Raw genomic sequence first — 19133 nt, forward strand, 5'->3', positions numbered from 1 at the left:
TGTGGTGCATATCACTCCACCTAGGGTAGTAATCTAGTTCCAAATAACATATCACAACATCCCCCCTGTTTAGCTTAGACCTTCCTAGATAATCAGAAAATACATTTCTAGCTGTGTATCAACCATACAAGAATAACTGAATTCAGTTCTTTATTTCCAAAGATTAACATTAACTGTCACTAACACATATTTCAAAACATTTCAGTCGATTACCATAACTTGTGCTTCTATTGGCGAACCATACCTTTTTCTATCAACCTACTCAACCTGACAGTTTGCTGTCAATAGGTGTCGCTTTTACTTGTAGCAAAGCTATGTGGAGGTCACCTTTGTTTTGCTGTGTTTTCTTCACAATGGCTTTGATGTGTCGGACATGTCTTTCAATAAATCCATTGCTTTTGGGATAGTGGGGTGAACTGCAGTGATGTGTCTTACTCCCCATTCTTTCACAAGTCCCTTGAAGGCTTGTCCTGTGTACTGTGGTCCATTATCGGTCAGGATTTCGTCCAGTCGTCCGAATAAGGACATGTATCTCTGCATTTTTTTGTGTGACTGCATGGCTGGATACTGGAGTTAGCATTTCATCTACAAGTGGATATTTTGAGTATCTATCTACAGTCAACATGTAGTGGCGGCTATTGACTTCAAAAGGTCGGAGGCTATTGATTGCCATGGTTTGGGACGGTATTTCATACAGTTTGAGAGGCTCTTTTGGGTTTGCATCTTGATGCTCTGCACACACACTGCATGATCTGCAGATACTTTCAATGTCGTCATTCATCTTTGTCCAATAGACATTCAATCTTGCCAGCCGGCTTGTCTTTTTCTATGCCTTGGTGGCCCACGTGTAGTTGTGTGAGAATGTCTTCAGTCATGAAGTCTGGAATGAGTGCCTGTCTGCCCTTGAAGATGACTCCTGACTCTATAGCAAGTTTGTCTCTGAAAGACCAGTATGGGACGCAGGTCTTTAGGTAGGTCCTTTATGCTTTCAGGCCATCCCTGACGAATGATTCCTTCAGCGCACGGAGCCTTGGGTCATCAGCAGTTTGGCTACGCAGAGCGTCTTGTTTTCCAGGTGAGAAGTTTATTATGGCGATGGTATGCCTCTCTGGATCCTCAAACTCTGTTTCGATCCCCTCTATGTGCTCAACCAGCTCAATGACGCCGCTGTTTTCAGGGTTTGGTAACCGGCCAACAGTGTCTGCCAGGACCATTTTCTGCTCCGGGTCGGTATTTGACTTCATAGTTGTACCCTTGGGTCTTAATCAGCATACACTGGAGTCGGGGTGGTGCTGCATGCAGTGGTTTTGAGCAGATAGTGACAAGTGGTTTGTGATCTGTTATCACGGTGAATTTTTCCATACAGGTAGGTGTGGTAACGCTGCATTCCATAAACTATTGCGAGCATTTCACGTTCTATGTTGCTGTATCTTGACTGGCAGTCCGTCAGAGTCTTTGATCCGAACGCGATGGTTTTATTGTTCTTCACCAGTGCTATACCTAGGCCCTTCTGTGATGCATCTACTTCGAGTGTCAGGGGTGTGCTGGCGTCATAGTATTTCAGACATGCGTCCCTCTGTGATGGCTGATTTTTAAGTCATCGAAGCATTTCTGATGGTCTGCTTCCCATATCCACAAAGCATCATTTTTTAGCAGTCCTCTCAAGGTGTGCACTTTCTCTGTAAACTTTGGTATGTAAGTTGCGAGGTAAGTTAGCATTCCCATGAATCTGTGCAGTTCATACTTGTTTTTGGGGGGTTGGCATATTCTGTATGTCTCTTATTTTTGCAGGGTCTGGTTTTATGCCACTGTCTGTGTACAGGTTGCCAAAGAATGAGATACTGTTCTGCTTTATCATGCATTTGTTACTATTGAACATCATACCTGCTTCTGCAGCCCGTTCCGTCAGGTTAATCAGGTTCCGGTCATGCTCTTCTTCATTTTTTTCCGCATACGGCTATGTCGTCAACCATACTGACCACACCATCAAGCCCCTCCAGGATCTGTTCCATCTTGGCCTGGAAGAAATCTTGAGATACACTCAGTCCAAATGGCAGACGTTTCCAGCAGTATCTGCCAAATGGAGTGCGAAACGTTGTCAAGACTTGCGAGTCTTCACCAAGATGTATTGACCAGTATCTCGCTGGGTCAAAACCTCTGCATTTGCGAATTTTGGATTCAGTTCCTCGACCGTAGGTATCTTGTGTGGGCATCTTTTCAGGCTGGCATTCAGTTTTTGTGGGTCTAGGCATATCCGTAAGGATCCGTCCTTCTTTGTGCTGTACGCCAGGCTGGAGCACCAGTCAGTGTGGTGTTTGACTTTCCGCAGAACATCTTGCTCCACGAGTTTGTTCAGCTCACCTTGGAGCTTGTCTTTGATGTGGATGCTGCATTTCCGTGGTGGGTCTATGAATGGCTCGGCGTCATCCTTCAGGATGAGTTTTGCGGTTCCTTTAAAGTTTCCTATTTTATCAAACTGATGCGGATATGCTCTTTTGAGATCATCCCAGGTAGTTATTTTCAGTAGTTTTGCTTGTTGTTTGTTTTCCTTGCTGTCATCCATTTTTTCTTTAACTGTGTCCACATGCACACTCACAAAATTCAACAGTTCACTCGTGGGTAGCCCAACTACAGCTGGTCCTGGTACATCCACGACGTAGAACTTTTATCGACGTAGGCGTTTATCCATCTGGACTCCTTGTGTTGGCATGGAATGTTGATGGTTCCAAAGCAAGGGATCTCATGACCATTGTAAGCAGATAGTTTTGGGTTGTTTTTCTTCAGTCTTTTGTATGCACGTGCGTTGCTTCCGTACATCTGTCTGAATGTGCGCAGTGGAAGAGTGTTCCCTGATGCTCCTGTGTCGATTGTCAGGCGAAGTGTATGTCCATAGCCTGGTACATCAGGTGGTCTCACGTTCAGTGTTGTGTAGGCCTCTTCTCTAGGCGATTTACTGTTGATGCTGTACATGCATTTTTCACTGATTGTGATCGAGTGGAATTGTGTGTGGTACATGTATTCTTCTTCTGGCTCTTGACTGTCGACCACATCAATTTCGGATTCGTGCTGTAGCCTGTGTCCTTTCTTATTTGCCTGGTGTTTGTTTTGTGGTGGACGAGACTTACTTCTTTTCGTTGCATTCGTTTTGCTTTTGTTGCCGTCTGCCGCGGTTTGTGCCACAGTTCTGGCATACTCGTCCTCTGTGTATTGCATGAACTTTTTCCGAAGTATATAGGACAAGCTGGTTTAACAGTTCATTCCCTGCTGATAAAGCTTCATATTTCCTTCCTTCATTTTAACACATCAGCCAAGGAATAGCCTTGAGGTTTGCTATACAGGTCGTTCCTCAGAGTGTCATGTGGCGTGCTAGCAATGATAAGCTCGATCAGACGTTCGTTCAACTCCTCATCGGTAAATTGGCATTTCAGCGCTAAAGTTTTGGCTCTGGTCACAGAATCATCGATGTTTTCATCCTGTTTCTGTCTGTATTGCATTAGGTGGAGTCTGTGTATTCTAAAGTTCACGGTAAGCTTCAACTGACCCTCAAAAACATTCCACAGAATGTCAGGCTTTTTCGTGTCGTCATCGCTGAGTCCCCTAGCATTCAGCCTTTTTAGTTCATCTCCGATGCTTCGGCAGATCTTCCTAGCTTGTTTAGCTTAGTCCTCTATTTCCTCATCGTCTAGACAAAGACACATTTTCTGTCTAAATAGAGAGATAGAGATCACATCGTTACTCAGATCCGGATCGGACCAGTTCATCGTCGGTAAATGTGATGCCATTCTGTCCGTGTATCAGCGTCTGCACACACTTGTGTTGCTCCCCTTAGCCACCTAGCTTGCTCCCGCTAGCTGATTAGCTTGCCTAGTTCTCACTCACCAGTCTGGCGATAGCAATATTATCCTTGGACAATTTCGCCTGAGACTCACGTCAGGCACAGAGCGGGTCTTTCACTGCTGCCACCATGAAGTATCCACTATTAATCAGAATGTTCTAAACCCACGGACGGAGCTATAGCACGTTTGAATCATGTGTGGTAACATAGACATGAATATTACGGTTACATTACACACAGACAAACCATGTTTTTCACATCTCCGTACAGGCTCTCTGACAGCTCTCTCTCTCTCTCTCTCTCTCTCTCTCTCTCTCTCTCTTACAAAACACTTCAGTGAAATATTTTCATGATCTGGTCATTATGATAACAGTACGCTAGGGGCACACTTTCATACACATCAAATAGTATAAGAACAGCTGCTTTCTAGCGCAGTAAACCGCTTCAGCGGGCGGGTGGTTCTTATGCATACTATGAAATAGAATCCTGCCGGCCCCACTGGATGTTTGAGACATGATACAAAATGTTTGAGGATAACATATTCTAAGAAACTGTTTAGTTTCTCCTTGAGATAGCATTGTGGTGGTTTTTGTCTCATTTAATAATTCTTAAACTGAAAAACAGAGTCGTTTCACAGGGTTCCTTGTGATATCACATCTGTAAAGTCAAAGTGTCTTATGCTTTGCTACTGTTGATGATATCAACAAAATTAGAACTACATTCAATATGTATGGACAAGTCAGGCACAATTAATTCCGTCCTCAAATTCTCTAATTGCTCTAATTGACCTGAGTCAACCACAACAAATTAAGTAATATGGATTAAATAGTGGGCCTTTGAAGTTGAAGTGTTTGCCTATGCAAATCTGAATGTCCTTCAGTGGGAAAGAGCCCTCATGGTTGCTAATCAGCGCTCCTGCGTGTCTCACCATGAAGAATACTAGAGAATAAATCAAAGAGCATAGCTTACATGGCCCTGAGGGAAGCAATAATAACATCTCTCACTTTTTCCAAATGTGTCCGGTAAAGTCTGAGCGCCTGCAGACACTGGACACAATCTATTCCAAAGTCTGACTGAAACCTAATGTGTGAGGATATGAACCCATGTGGAGTTAAAAGCTAACATGATGTTAAAGAAAAGCAAACAGGCATCATTCGTCTTCAGCTGCTTCAGAACCATTACATCCTCCTGTATCCTTGAATTAAGATGGAATGGATCCAAGTGATCCAACTATTTACTGACAACATTTAAAAGGATGATATATACATGGTCATATATATTTGAGCTGCAACAATTAATCAATTCATTGATTAGTTGTCTACTTAAATTAATTGCCAAATATTTTGATGATCGATTAATTGGTTTGAATCAAGATTCTCTGATTCCAGAAGAATTCCAGCTTCTTAATGTGAATATTTTCTAGTTTCTTCACTCCTCTGTGACAGTAAACTGAATATCTTTGAGTTGTGGACAAAACAAGACATTTGAAGACATCATCTTGGGCTTTAGGAAACACAGATCGACATTTTAGAACCATTTTCTGACATTTTCGACTCTTGCTTCTGATTGACAGACTTCAAGCCTTCAGAGCTGTGCTTCAGCCCCGTGGAGAGGGGAACATGTCATGGGACAGAGAAGAGGTTTGCATACAACCCCGAGGCCAAGAGATGCCTGATGTTTCAGTACAGCGGCTGCGGCGGAAACGACAACAACTTCACACACAGGAAAGACTGTTATCACAAGTGCATTCGAAACAGAAAGGGTATGATTATTTTATTCATCATTTTCAAAATTCATAATTTAAACTAATTTGGAATGCTAACTTTTTGGGCTACCAGCCACTGTGGCAGGTGGGTTTTAAAATCCACTGGCCACACAGGCTTTTTACCAGCCACTTTATTTTGGCCTCATAAAGTTGAAATACAGAAAATGTACGAGCGACGTTCTTGAACTTGTTAAGAATACATTTAAGTGCTGTCAAGTTATTAACAAAATCAACATAATAAATTACTCTTAGAATGTATATTTATTATTTCCACCATCACAGACAGTTTTCATATATACTGACACACTCCTCCCCCCCCCCCCACCCCACCCCCCATCATCTTCCATGAGACAGTCACTGCAGTCCATTTGTTTTGTACTGCTGTCCTAAATCAGCCACTCACGAACCTTGCATTTGTCACCAACTGTCAACCTCGTTTAAACCTCGTCTTCTTTTACTTTTCTTTGAATCATCTCCATCTTTTTGTTGGTTGCTTGCAGTGGTGAAATGTAACTAAGTACATGCACTCAAGTACTGTACTTAAGTACAAATTTGTAGTACTTGTACTATACTTGAGTCTTTTCTTTTTATGCCACTTTCTACTTCTACTCCGCGACATTTCAGAGAGAAATATTGTACTTTATACTCCACTGCATTCATCTGACATCTTGCAGCAACTAGTTACTTAACAAATTAAGATTTTTGCAGAAAAACACATGTACTTTATAAGATATGATGTTTTATTATACAGTAAATGAAACTACACGACAATATAACGGCCTACAAGTCCAGCTGAAATGATTAGACCATTAAACACTTAGTACTAATTTACTAACACTTAGTAAATGTACTTTTAATACTTTAAGTACATTTTCCTGATGATACTTACATACATTTACTTAAGTGACATTTTCAATGCAGGACTTTTACTTGTAACAAAGTATTTTTACTGAAGCAAAGGATCTGGATACTTCTTCCACCACTGGTTGCTTGTTTCAGCCGGCCTATACTGCCTCTGCTGCCAAATTTTTGAGCTGAAATCCAAGGAGATGGTGGACTTGGGTTGAAATGTAAAAGAACAACAGTAGCAATAAACAACTAAGGATTCACTCAAATGTCATTGGCTGCAGTTTCACCCGCCAGTGGACAAATTCACCCGCACTTGGCGCGTGGTCGGGTGTTACTTTCAGGCCCTGATTGTAGGAAGCACATGTAACGGCTGTCACGTTTTAACTGTAGGTTCCTCATTGTGAGATAGAAATCTTCGGTGGAAAAGCATGCAATTAATATCATGTCATTCTGTTGCTGTTGCAGCTCATAGGAAGGGGATGATCCGAATAAGGAAGAAAAACCTCAACAACATTATTAATCGCTCAGTGTGAACACCTTGCTCTGCTTTACATCCTGCACTATTGTGGAGCCATCTGTATTTATGTTCATATGTTATGTTTAGCTATACTCATATCTATTGTTTTGCAGTGTACCTGAATTAGCGTTGTAGTGACTGAATGCAATCATCATCATTATTCACATTATTTCAATATCTCATCGACAAAAATTGTCTACTAAAGTCGCTCTCCACACTGATGCTCTGCATATCTTATATATATGCTTTTGTATAAACGACATATTGTGTCTTTTTCATTTTTACAGTTGCAGGGCTCTGTTGTCATCATACTGATATAAACATTTCACTGTAACGTTTATAGGGAACACCAAAGTTGCAGCCATACTGGATTTGCCAATGCTTGCCCTGTATATTTACTGTGTCCAAACTAGGGATTGGTATCACCAGTCATTTCTCAAATCAATTTGATTCCGATTCGACTACATTTTCCATTATCAATTAGGTTAGGGAAATTTCAGTTACAATACCAATTTAGCTGGGATATAAAACAGATTCTGAGAGAACGTCTGTTGTAAACTGTAAGAAGCAACCCTCAAATATGTTTTTATACTGCACCAGGTTAAGAATTGAGCCCCAAAATGTTTGCGGCGGGTTATACATCCATGGTGAAAAAGGCGTATATTAAAAGATGGATTTCTGGATTTTATTAACCCATATCAGTTCACTCAAGCAAAAATGTTATTTTTAATTGGAGAATCAATGATTTTAACCCAGCTCTAGTCTACACTGTATCTTTTCTACAAAGGTTCTGGTCTAGCTCCACTATTGTTAATCAATGTGAAGAAATGCATTAGCAGATTAAACTGGGGGACAATCCTTATTCTAGGATCAACCACAACAATATATGGAATGTTGTCAAGCAAACACATTAATCAAGATGACCATGTCCTCACAGCTATAAATCAATGTGAACAAGGCAGTGGATGCTCTATTTTTTTGAACTTTTTTAATCAATATTATGCAGTTTCGTAAATCATTGTTGCAATCCTGCAGGTGTTGTTGGTAAGGAAAGACAGAAGGGGGCAGTGTTGTGTAAAGTAAGTTTTGGTGGTTGCCGTTGGCTGCACAGTTTTACACGTTTTCACAGACATTTACTGTGTCCTTTTATAATCATGGCTTTAATGCATTAGACTGTAAGAGTTTATATAATTAACTTCAACAAACGTCTTCTCTTTCCTCCGATTTTATTTTGTATTCCTCATCAGTTTTTTCGTATGTAGGCTGAACAAGCACACGTTTCACAGTAAAAAAAAAGAAGCAAAAATAAATAAGTAAATAACAGAGATTTCTTATTTTCCATAGGGCTTAGAAAGCCTTTTTTTAATATCATATCATATATGAGAAAAATGATGTATGAAAACGACTGTATGGCTACAACAACTGAACAATTCAAATTCTGAGGAAAATGATGTAATGTAATGGGTTTTTGTTGATAATGTGTGTTTTAAAAATAAAGATTCTGCAATACATTTGTATCCTTTTTTTTTTTTTTTTTTAAAACAATACCTTAAAAGTAATTTTAAAGTGACTAAATGAAAGCCGACCTTGAAGCTCCAGGGCCGGAGTTACCAGTGAGGACACTGAAGTCATATCCTGTGTCTTTTTTTCCTCCGACAATAACCACGTTCTACAATCAACACTTGGTCTATATTTTATAGGCTGATTCCAGAATATTGTTTTGGCCTGAGTGTGAAATTTGAATGACCTTTGTCCAATAAATATAGCTAAATGTAAAAATGAAATGATTCAGTGAAGGCAGTGGAGTAGAAGTGCTTCTGGGTCACATGCAGGTGCTCTGTGGATACTCCAGGTGCTCTGTGGATACTCCAGGTGCTCTGTGGATACTCCAGGTGCTCTGTGGATACTCCAGGTGCTCCGTGGATACTCCAGGTGCTCCGTGGATACTCCAGGTGTTCTATGGATACTCCAGGTGTTCTGTGATTTTAATTTGGTTACAAACCCTACAGTGTGCCTTGGATTGGTTTTGAAGGAGACTTGCATTTGAGACAATTAACTTCAGCAAACGTCTTCTCTTTCCTCAGATTTGATGTTTTATTCCTCATCAGTCTCTTCGTGTGTAGTCTCACATTGCCAGACCTTCCTCCACAGCGCTGCGGAGGAGGGTCTGGCTAGACCACACAGCATTCCAGGACGGGAGAAAAACGTGCTCTGGTTTATTGACATTTCTCTAAACCAATCACAATCATCTTGGCCGGTGCTAAGCACAGGACGGAGCCACGGTGCCGCTGCAAAATAGCCTCGGGAAGGAACTTGTTTTGGTGGAACACGTGTACGTTCAAAAGTAGTTTTAGTCGTGCAACAGAAAACTCAGATTGGACAGATAGTCTAGCTAGCTGTCTGGATTTGCCCTGCAGAGATCTGAGGAGCAGTTAACCATAGTCCTCAGAAATCAACTGGAGTTTAGAACACCAACACAAAGAAACGGACATCCGGCCGAAAAGAGTGGCATCCGGCGGAATTTCCAGCGGCACCAGAGCAACCAGAGGAAGGGGAACGTCGTGGATATAGACTATTTTGTGTGTAACAAGTACACCATTTTTCACAGCAAAAAAGACAAACCCTACAGTGTGCCTTGGGTTGTTTTTGAAGTCCAGATTCTGCAATGAGTCCCTTAGAAGATGGAATAAATGATTCAGTGTTTCCCCACCTTTTAATTCCTGGCAGTGTGGTGAAAGCTTTGCAACGGCGTTCAGTAGGGATGTTAACGGCCGTGAAGTGGCTATAAAGATATAAGTGTGTAAAGATTACAACCAGTTAAGATAAAAAAAATTATTTGCGATGCAATTCTTTTAAACGGCCCAGAGCGTAATGTACTTTTGATTTCACTTGTTGGACTTCAGACATGTGTTCTTAGTTTATGATTTAGACGAGTTCTATTGATTTAGTTATTTTGATGTGGGATTTAATGTTTTATTTAATTATTATTTAGGATAAAGTAGAATTCCAGTTGCACTTTTGATAAGAGGACACATCTGTTGTTTTGCACAGTTTATATAAATAAAGGAATGTTTTTCAGCCATTTGTCTGCAGCTCATTCTGTTACAAAAAATGCATCGTAAAGTTAAAATCATGAATAGTACCGAGCTTTCAGATCTTTATGTTGGCAAATAACATATTCATCAAACAAAAAAAACATAAAAACACTTAAACTTAAAGCTGCACTAAGCAATGGTGGATTCTAACTAAGTACATTTACTCAAGTACTGTACTTAGGTACATATTTGAGGTACTTGTACTTTAATTGAGTCTACTACTTCACTAGGCCCTACATTTCAGAGAGAAATATTGTACTTTTTACTCCACTACATTCATCTGACAGTTTTAGTTACTTTACAAATTAAGACAACACAACAGTTTGGATCGTTTCCAGTTTCTAAAATGTGAGAATCAGGTAAACAATAATAGCACGTGTACAAACTTATGAAGATAAAAATACGAAGCAATACAAACGAAGAGTCGTTACATAGAAGAAGAAAAAAAGAGGGACATGAAAACATAAATGTACCATTAGTCAGAGGTTTGAGAGGAGAAAAAGCTCTACAGTTTCTACAGCTCCCAGGTCCCTCAGCTGTAAGCTCCAGTGTGATGTAACCGGAAGTAGTGGGTTGCCTTCCAACAACGTCAACCTGACAGCCGCCTCAGCCGCGTTCATTGAGCGCCGGAGAGAGAGCCGCTGTGTTTAGTGCTCGGCGCAACAAAGACAGAAGACACTTTCCCGGGGATTGCCTTGAGAGTTTGATTCCAGTTCGGAACCCCCCCCCCCCTCCCTCCCTCCCTCCTCCTGCGCTGCTGTCGGACTGTATTCTCTCTGGTAGGACGCGCTGACACGGACTATGAAATTGTGTGCTAATGCGCTGTGTTACTTCCATGTTTTCTGGCCAATTTGAGCGGCACTAACGTCGAGAAAAGAATTTGAACGCAGAGTTGACAATGTATTTTTTTTGGCTTCGCCGCTGTGTGTTTATCGAGGGCATTTACAACTGCTGTGTGCATTGGATTACAGAGTCGAGGCATGTTCCTTTCACTGTATGCTGGAATCCGTTAGAAAACGTCGGGGCACCAGTATACGATCCTCCATCCATAACTGGAATCCAGTTAAACTGCATTGTGCTTCTGTCAAGAGCATGTGGTAAAAAAATAAAAAATAATAATAATGTGATAGAAGAATATAGTGAAAAAAACAGTCTTGTGTTGGTTTTCGGACACCGTTTGGCCATCCAAGCGCTTCGTGCACATCACATCTCTAATGCATAGTGCTCATCCACTTTTCCGCTTAACGGAGCTTTTATTCACGGTGTGTTCTTGTACGTTGAATCATGCACTGAGGGTTTACTCAGCTCTGTAGTCATGCTTTACGCGAACGCGTAAAAGCCCTTTTTAAATGGGATTAAAGTAGCATTTCTAAACGTACAGATTACATTAACGCTGTTGGTACGTCAACTCCAAGGGTTCATTTTAATATTGGCTTGCCTGCATGGCAGACTCAGCTATGGTTGACTTAATGTATGCAGCCACGGATTGCTCCTATACAATCTACCCTTGCCTTGCCTTGCCTTGCCTTCCATTCAATAGATTAAATAATCAGAGTGAAAGTAAATGAAGAAGAGTAATACATGCAGGATTTTCAGACTGATTGAAGTGAAAAGCAACATGCTCCATTCAGAATCAGCAGCGGAGGCTTTGATGGAAGCGGTGGTCTCTGGTTGCTAAATCATCTGCATGGTTACATAAGCAGCAGCAGCAGATTTGGACATGCTGGAAGTTTGTGGGCTGGGCAGTCAAAAGGAAAAAGGACAGTGGTGGTGGTTATGGTGATGATGGTGATGTGAGGGAGGAGGATGTGATGGTGGTGGTCACCATTGGCAGAGTAGCCTACACTTTGCTGAGGAAAGATGCACTGGAGGCACTATAAGGGAGGTGGCAGAGCAGAAGCAACACCGGAGCCAAAGCAGATTGCTGCTTATTCACAGCCAAGTTTGGGGACATGAGTCAACTTTTTTTTCTGTTGATACTGTCTGCCGCAAGCTGGACTGCAGGCTATAGGGCTGCACGATATGAGGAGAATAATATATGCGATAACTATGTTGAATGTCGCGGTAACGATATTACCTGCGATAAATAAACGGATATTGACGTGTACTCCCTTTCTGCTGCTTTCGGCATTCTGCTAAATGCAACCAATTGCGTGTTGAATTGAAAACAAATTAATGGAAATCACGTCCAACATTCTTTTTAAACAAATTAAACATTCAATTGAATATAAAAGGCACCACTAAAAAACGACAGACATTTTGGAGTGCCGTTTTCTACTGATATTTTCTTTCAACTAACACAAAATGTGTCTTTTCGCGATATGTCCCAGCCTTTCGCTATGTGTTTATTGCGCCAGTTGATATTGCGATGATGATACAAAAAGGGTTTTGCAATGGTGAAAGGGGAGTGTTCCTAGCAGGGGCGTCGGACTGGGGCCCTCATGTGAGGAGGGTCCAGAATAGGTGTGGATGCGGGGAGGAGCCCATAGAGAATGCCTTTCTACAGGGCCCAGAATGTTGTGCTACGCCCCTGCTTCACAGATGGCCTTGTACATTAACTAGTGGTGGGAAAAACAAATTGTATGCATCTTTTCCCTAGAATATATATATATATATATATATATATATATATATATATATATATATATATATATTATTTATTTATTTATTTTTTGATTCACCTTAATGCTTTCATCCTTCACTGGTTAACGTTACAGAAAATGAGCGCGAACACAGTTGTCACTCATCTGGCAATGTGCTTTTCCTGCGCTGTGACAGAAGTGTATGGATGAAACATTAAATTGTTAAATTGTACTCATTTAGCAGCTGGCTAGTTAGTTAGCTAGCTAGCTTATTCCTCCACGTTGGAAAGCCTGTAGTTACTGACCCCTACGTCATTACTACAGCAACCCATGGAGGACCATAGAGATAACAACACACAAATCCGATCTTACCACATGACAGCGCGGGCAGTCCAGTTTGTTATTTGTCTGTTTGCTTCTGTTAATAATAGTTTGAGATTTCATTTTTAGGTCATATCGCCCAGCCTTACTTCACTGTCCATGCTTGTCAGCCATCAGGACACTTTGGACAGTGAACGGGCCAAAGCTGCCATTTGGCAGCCCCTTCAGATGAGTCTGTGAGGCCTTTTTGCTCTGAGATGTTCCAATGGCCTGGGCCTACACTAAATACATGAGCTGATTGTGCAGTGGGAATGCAACTCAACAGATTCAACGCCCAAAACTATCCCACTGTGTGTTTACTGCCTGAGTCCAGAAAACAGCTATTAAATGTGGGCGAGACAAAGGTCTGGCTGCATAGCTTCCAGAGCCCTTTGCGGTCTCCATGGTATGGTGGCTCTCCTCCGAAAGCAATGGGATTTAGGAGGTTGTGCCAGTGGAATCTCATTCACACTGCTGCTGATACTGTCACACAGTCACTGTGTGCTGCATTGGGGTTGACTGGAGGATCACTTCTTTTCAGTCAAGCAGCAAAGTGGTGGTAATCTTTCTACCTTCCATTAGGGCTGCACGACATGGGGAAAATATTGAATTGTGATTATTTTGATTGCGATATGATTCACGCTATTGGAGGGAATGATCATTTTTGTATCATTATTTTCATTTTCATTGGAAATTATTAAAAGGAAAAGAAATCAAAATGATTATAGGGAGATTTTTGCAAGGATCTGTACCAAACAAAGGTGTTTTCTCTAGTCTGTAGGATACGATTTGTTGGCCGGGTTCAGAATGGTTTGACACATATTTTGCCATTAACAAATATTGCACCCCCCCCCCCCCTGCGATTTGGATGTTGCTTAGTCCATATTGCGATTTCGATGAAGTTGCAATTAATTGTGCAGCCGTATACCTTCCATTTGGGAGCCATTGTTGTGATATTAAAATGTTATGTTGACACTGAATGGCAATTTTGCAGGGATTGCATGTGATATGTGTGTTTAGCTGATGCTGTTATGAGGGGTCCAACTTGCCACAACTACTGCTAGCAGCCAACTCCGATGAGTGCAAAGGCCCAGTCACAAGAGTAATGACGGTTCCTGTGAAATGTAACCCCTCATAAATCATCAAGGCACACTGGACGTCTGCAGCCCGCGTCTTATTGATTTACCTCCTATGTTCCCTGTCCTTTTGTGGACTTTGTAAGAGCTCTAACAAATATCTATTAAGGGAATATGAACGACCAATTTCATATCCTTACGGCACCTTTTTACTGCCCTTCAAACTCATTCAAGTTGATCCTTCATTGTGTTTCAGCTCGGATGAAATCGGCAACCCAAGAATACATCCTATGTTTTTCCTGTCTGCTAACCCCGGGCCGAAGTTATCGTATTACACAAAAGCACAATGATGCCCATATACACCGCCATCTCAAAGCGTTCTGGATTCAGTTTCGGGGATGCGAAACCTTTTGAGGTTATTTTTCCGCTCATACATTATGGAGGGTCATTTTTTTCCACCTCTCCAGTTTAATTTCAGCACACTGATGAGAACTGTAGTGGGCTAATGTCTTCAGAAGCAGCATCTGGGGAGCTTTGTCGGTGTGCAGTGGCTGGCACTGTGCAGTGGTTTGAGGACAGTGGAGGCTGTGTGGCTAACTACCTCTTTCACACCAACGGGTTGGACCAGGGTTATCTGACCCGTGTTCAACCCTTCTTTTGTCAATCCTAACCAATCCAGTCCTCACGGGTTGATCCCTGGTGATGACAATCCAGATACGAGCAGGGTCCCAACCCGGGAGCATGCAAATTACCTCACGTGTTTGAAGTGGGCGGGGGGTTTACACGTCTTATTAAATTTTTAAAAAATTCTGCAGCACTTTTTTAAGTAGCAAAATGTATTTGTACTGCTGGACTGTGGTTGTAAGTGGGCATTCACACCAAGAAAAGTGATCAGGCGATTTGCCGTAGGGTGGTGCGGGGAGGGGGGGGGTGTCAATGAAACGGCCCATTTGTGTGACTTCCTGTTGTGTTCTTAAACCCCCCAACAAAGCACAAGTAGACTTTATACGTTATAACGTTCCTAGTTGTTGCAACAGCATGTGAAAAAAACTACAAAGTTTGCTAGGCCAAAAAGAACGTTAATCTCGCGATAAAAAAATTGACGCCGTTAAAATGGGTTTGCGTAAACGCCGTTAATAACGCGTTTAACTGACATCACTAGTAACCATAGTCATCATAAATCGACCAGAGTTTAAAATTCCAACACAAAGAAAGCGGAAGGTGACGGACATCTGGCCGAAATGAGGGAAATCCGGCGGGATTTCCTGCGACAACAGGGCAATCCCGGAAGTGGAACGTTATGGATATAGACCACTATTACAAAAACTTGAGGGCAGTTCAATGCTTGTGTTTCGTTTTTTACCCTCATAGTGTTGTAAAACTTTCTCGTGGCAGCGATAGAGGCAGTGATGTTTCCTGTTTCCTGTACGGGACTCTTACACCGCCTCAGACCATAGCTGAAAACACTCCGACAAGTCTGATCTCCGGTTACATGGTTGGCCCCCGCAGTGTGACGTAGGGTTGCATTTCTTCAAAAGTTGAGTCGGTGTCAACTTTCCGCCACAGGCCCGCTGCGTTTCTTTGAGTGTCCCTCCTGTGGCAATCCCCGCCACAGCCTAAACCCACTACCCCCATTCAAAACGAATGGAAAGACCTGCGTTTTTGTTAGATGGCCGACGCACGCAGTGTGAACGCAGCCTGACATTTAGACAGCAGCATGCATCAAAATTCGATCCATAAAACATGATTTGAGTAAAAATATGATTAATGCAAATCATCAGACATGATATCACCGGCCCCATTACATGCAACGTTCATTTTCATAACTTCTTCTGCCGCTGGCATTTCTTCGCTTAAGTGTCTTTCGTTTTTGTGTGTGCTTAAGAAACCATCAGTGACACAGGCTTCCTAAATTTACTGCACGGCAGGGGGCTTCTGGCATATGAAATAGAGGAAATGGTCACCGGGAAGCTCTGTGTGTTTGTCCATGTGTCTTCCAAACCTGAACCTGCAGTACTGGGTAGTGGTCATATTACGTGCACATGTTCCTGTTTTAATTCTTTCTGCCAGAAAGATACAGAGGAGTATTCACACACTAGCAAAAGCACCTCCTTTTTAATTCTTGTAACACGATCACTTTGTGTTTCCAGCCAGTATACACTGCCTTGGACCGCTCTTCCATCCTGTATTTTCTGCTGCTGTGAGCATTTCTGTTCTGATCACCAATTATCTAACTTACTCTACTGTGAAAATGTGACTATTATTATTGTCGAAGTCAGGCTGCCGCAAGCTGTGCCAAAGCCCTTGCATACAGTTAATTGGTTTCCAAGGTTAGTAAAAGTCCCAAATTACTTGGTTCCCCTTTAAAAACCACAGTCTATTATTGCCCATACTCCTTATACTGGTCCTTATCGCAACCCATAGCGTGATCTGGATGAATACTCAAATTTGACTGCCTGGAGGGTCTCTCTTGTTGTTTCAGTGAAACCAAAAGCCTTTGGTTTTCACTGGAGGTTATTTCTGCAAATTCATAAGCTTGCAACACGTAATATCTTGTTTCGATTTTCTTTGAATACATCGTCATTGAATGTTGCAATGTAACATCTGACAAGGGAGAACAGGGCCTATAATAACTTTTTATCTGAAATTGCATGTTTTATTTCTGCTACAGCACACGTTTGCTCTATAAATCAAATGCCCTGTAGAATGGTTTTAGTACCTCTGCCAAGGAGGTTATGTTTTTGGTTCGGTTTGTACGTTTGTTGGTTGTCTGTTTGCTTGTCCATCAGCAGGATTATGAAAAAAAACTACTGGCCTGATTTTGATCAGTGAAAGTGTAGCATGGGCCAAGAAAGACCTCATTATATTTTGGAGCAGATTCGAATCACAGAACAAAATCATGATTTTCTTTTTTTCACTTTTGCTAACATTGCAAGATAGGGTGTTCGTGCTGCATTCATGTAGTGTTTGAATAATCACAGGGCTCCAGACTAACTTTTTGCCTTGGTTGCACTGGTTTCGCCTAACTTTTTTAATTTAGGTGCACCAACACAAAATTTAGGTGCACCCACATTTTTCCTTGCGTCGCCGTTAACGCTGAATGGCGATACACAGCTCTGTATTTTTTTTTTACAAAGTGGGCTAAATGTTCAGTTTTAAGTCAAAGCCACTTTTCACAAGCTCTTTTATTAAAACAGATTGTGATTCAAATAAAATGCAAAGACATGGTTTCCTTTACCAGTTTGAAAATATACAGCTGCAACACATGCACACAAACACAAATGAAAGTTAACTGAAATAAATAGCCTAGGATATATAAAAAAAATAAATAAATAAAATATATATATATATATATATATATATATCTATACTACTTAAAGCTCCTTCTCTTGTTTTCAACAACATTAAAAGAGAGAGATGACGCCCGGGTTCTACTCCGACCTGCGTCCCTTTGCTGCATGTCATTCCCCCTCTCTCTCCCCTTTCATGTCTTCAGCTGTCCTATCAAAATAAAGCCCGAAATCTTAAAAAACAAACAAAAAAAACAGACAGACAGAAAGACATAAGGAGACCGAGGGGGAGAGGGGGAGTGCGATGGACTGAAGCGTATGTTACTCACAGAGTGACGGCTGACTCATTATGAATGCGTCCAGCACGGGTCGAATGCACTTTGGCGGGTCAGCGGCGTTAGACACGTCTTGTGTAGGCTATGAAATGTCTGTATCGTCACTGCGCTGCATTTTTATGAACTATGATATTCTGGCGGGTCACATCTCTCGCCCAGGTGCAGGAGGCTCTGTCTCACACGCTATTAGCCTACTCAACAAACTGAAGTTGCATTTAATAACTTCTAATGTGTTTTTTGCCGTGGCGGCCGCAATAACAGAGAGTTACCAGCGGAAACACTGGTACCAGTACAGGTTTCCCTCTCATACTTAACAATATACAGCTGTGTTAATAACAATTAAAACTGTAGACAAATGTCAGCATGTGGACCGGCGGCGCTGTGTCTGTCTGCATGTTGCAGGGGGAGCCGTGTGTGCGTGAATGGGGGCGGGGCTGCGCGGAGGAGAGATCCAAACACAGGCACGGCTTTACAGAAGGAATGGGTCATGTAACGCAACATTAAACCATATCGATATAAACGACATCGCTTCGTTCGTGGAGAGGCAGCGGATGCGAGGAGGTTAGGTGCACCGGTGCGACCTAGGAAAAATCTTAGTCGCACCCTTACAAATTTTGGTCGCATGTGCGACCAAATTGGTCGCACTCTAGAGCCCTGAATCAGAAAAATGACTTCCAGACTGGGCAAATTCACACCGCATTGACATTGTGATAGGGCATGCCTTGGCTGCAGTGGTGAAATGTTACTAAGTACATTAACTCAAGTATTGTACTTAAATACAAATGTTGAGGTAATTTACTTTTCATGCCAATTTCTACTTCTACTCCGCTTCATTTCAGAGAGAAATATTGTACTTTTTACTCCACTACATTAATCTGACAGCTTTAGTTACTTTACAAATTAAGATTTTTGCACATAAAATACATGTAGTTTATAAAATGTGATGTTTTATTATAAATTAAACTAGCCAACAATATAACGGCCTACAAGTCCAGCTGAAATGATTCGACCATTAAACACACAACAGTTTGGATCGGTTCCAGTTTCTAAAATGTGAGGATTTTTCTGCATTGAGTACTTTTACTTTTACATTTTCCTGATGACACTTGCATACTTTTTCTTTAGTAACATTTTCAATGCAGGACTTTTACTTGTAACAAAGTATTTTTACAGTGTGGTATTAGTAGTTTTACTTAAGTAAAGGATCAGAGTACTTATTCCACCACTGCTTGGCGGAGGTCTGCGCTTTCCGAGTGCCTGTCTAGTCTAGTTTTTGAGTAATATCATTGGCGCACAGTAGACTCCCATTGGCTATTGGTGTTCCTACACAGGAGGCATGACTGTCTATCTATGCATATTGCATTGTAACTGTTCACTAACTGGTCCACAATTTGCAATATATGTATTTTTCCCCTTTTAAAGGAGAATT

At 41.5% G+C, this 19133-nt stretch overlaps 2 protein-coding genes across 3 annotated transcripts in view; both read left to right on the top strand.

Annotated features, from left to right (window-relative positions):
* Window positions 1-8477, top strand: part of tfpia (tissue factor pathway inhibitor a) — a 68314-nt gene extending 59837 nt beyond the window's left edge. The window contains exons 6-7 of the mRNA XM_078263187.1: window positions 5409-5597; window positions 6915-8477. Of these exons, the coding sequence (XP_078119313.1) occupies window positions 5409-5597; window positions 6915-6982 (257 nt within the window). The 3' untranslated portion in view covers window positions 6983-8477. The remainder of the gene's footprint in view (window positions 1-5408; window positions 5598-6914) is intronic.
* Window positions 8478-10655: 2178 nt separating this feature from the next.
* LOC144526039 (calcitonin gene-related peptide type 1 receptor) overlaps window positions 10656-19133 on the top strand; it is a 47841-nt gene continuing 39363 nt past the window's right edge. The window contains exon 1 of one of the 2 annotated variants that reach the window (XM_078263189.1): window positions 10656-10840. The gene's annotated coding sequence lies outside the window, so the exon portion shown is untranslated. Of the gene's footprint in view, window positions 10841-11137; window positions 11159-19133 lie in introns of those variants that run through there. The other variant, XM_078263188.1, reaches the window with a different exon arrangement.

The sequence above is a fragment of the Sander vitreus genome, chromosome 11, assembly GCF_031162955.1.
Source record: "Sander vitreus isolate 19-12246 chromosome 11, sanVit1, whole genome shotgun sequence".
Taxonomy (NCBI): domain Eukaryota; kingdom Metazoa; phylum Chordata; class Actinopteri; order Perciformes; family Percidae; genus Sander; species Sander vitreus.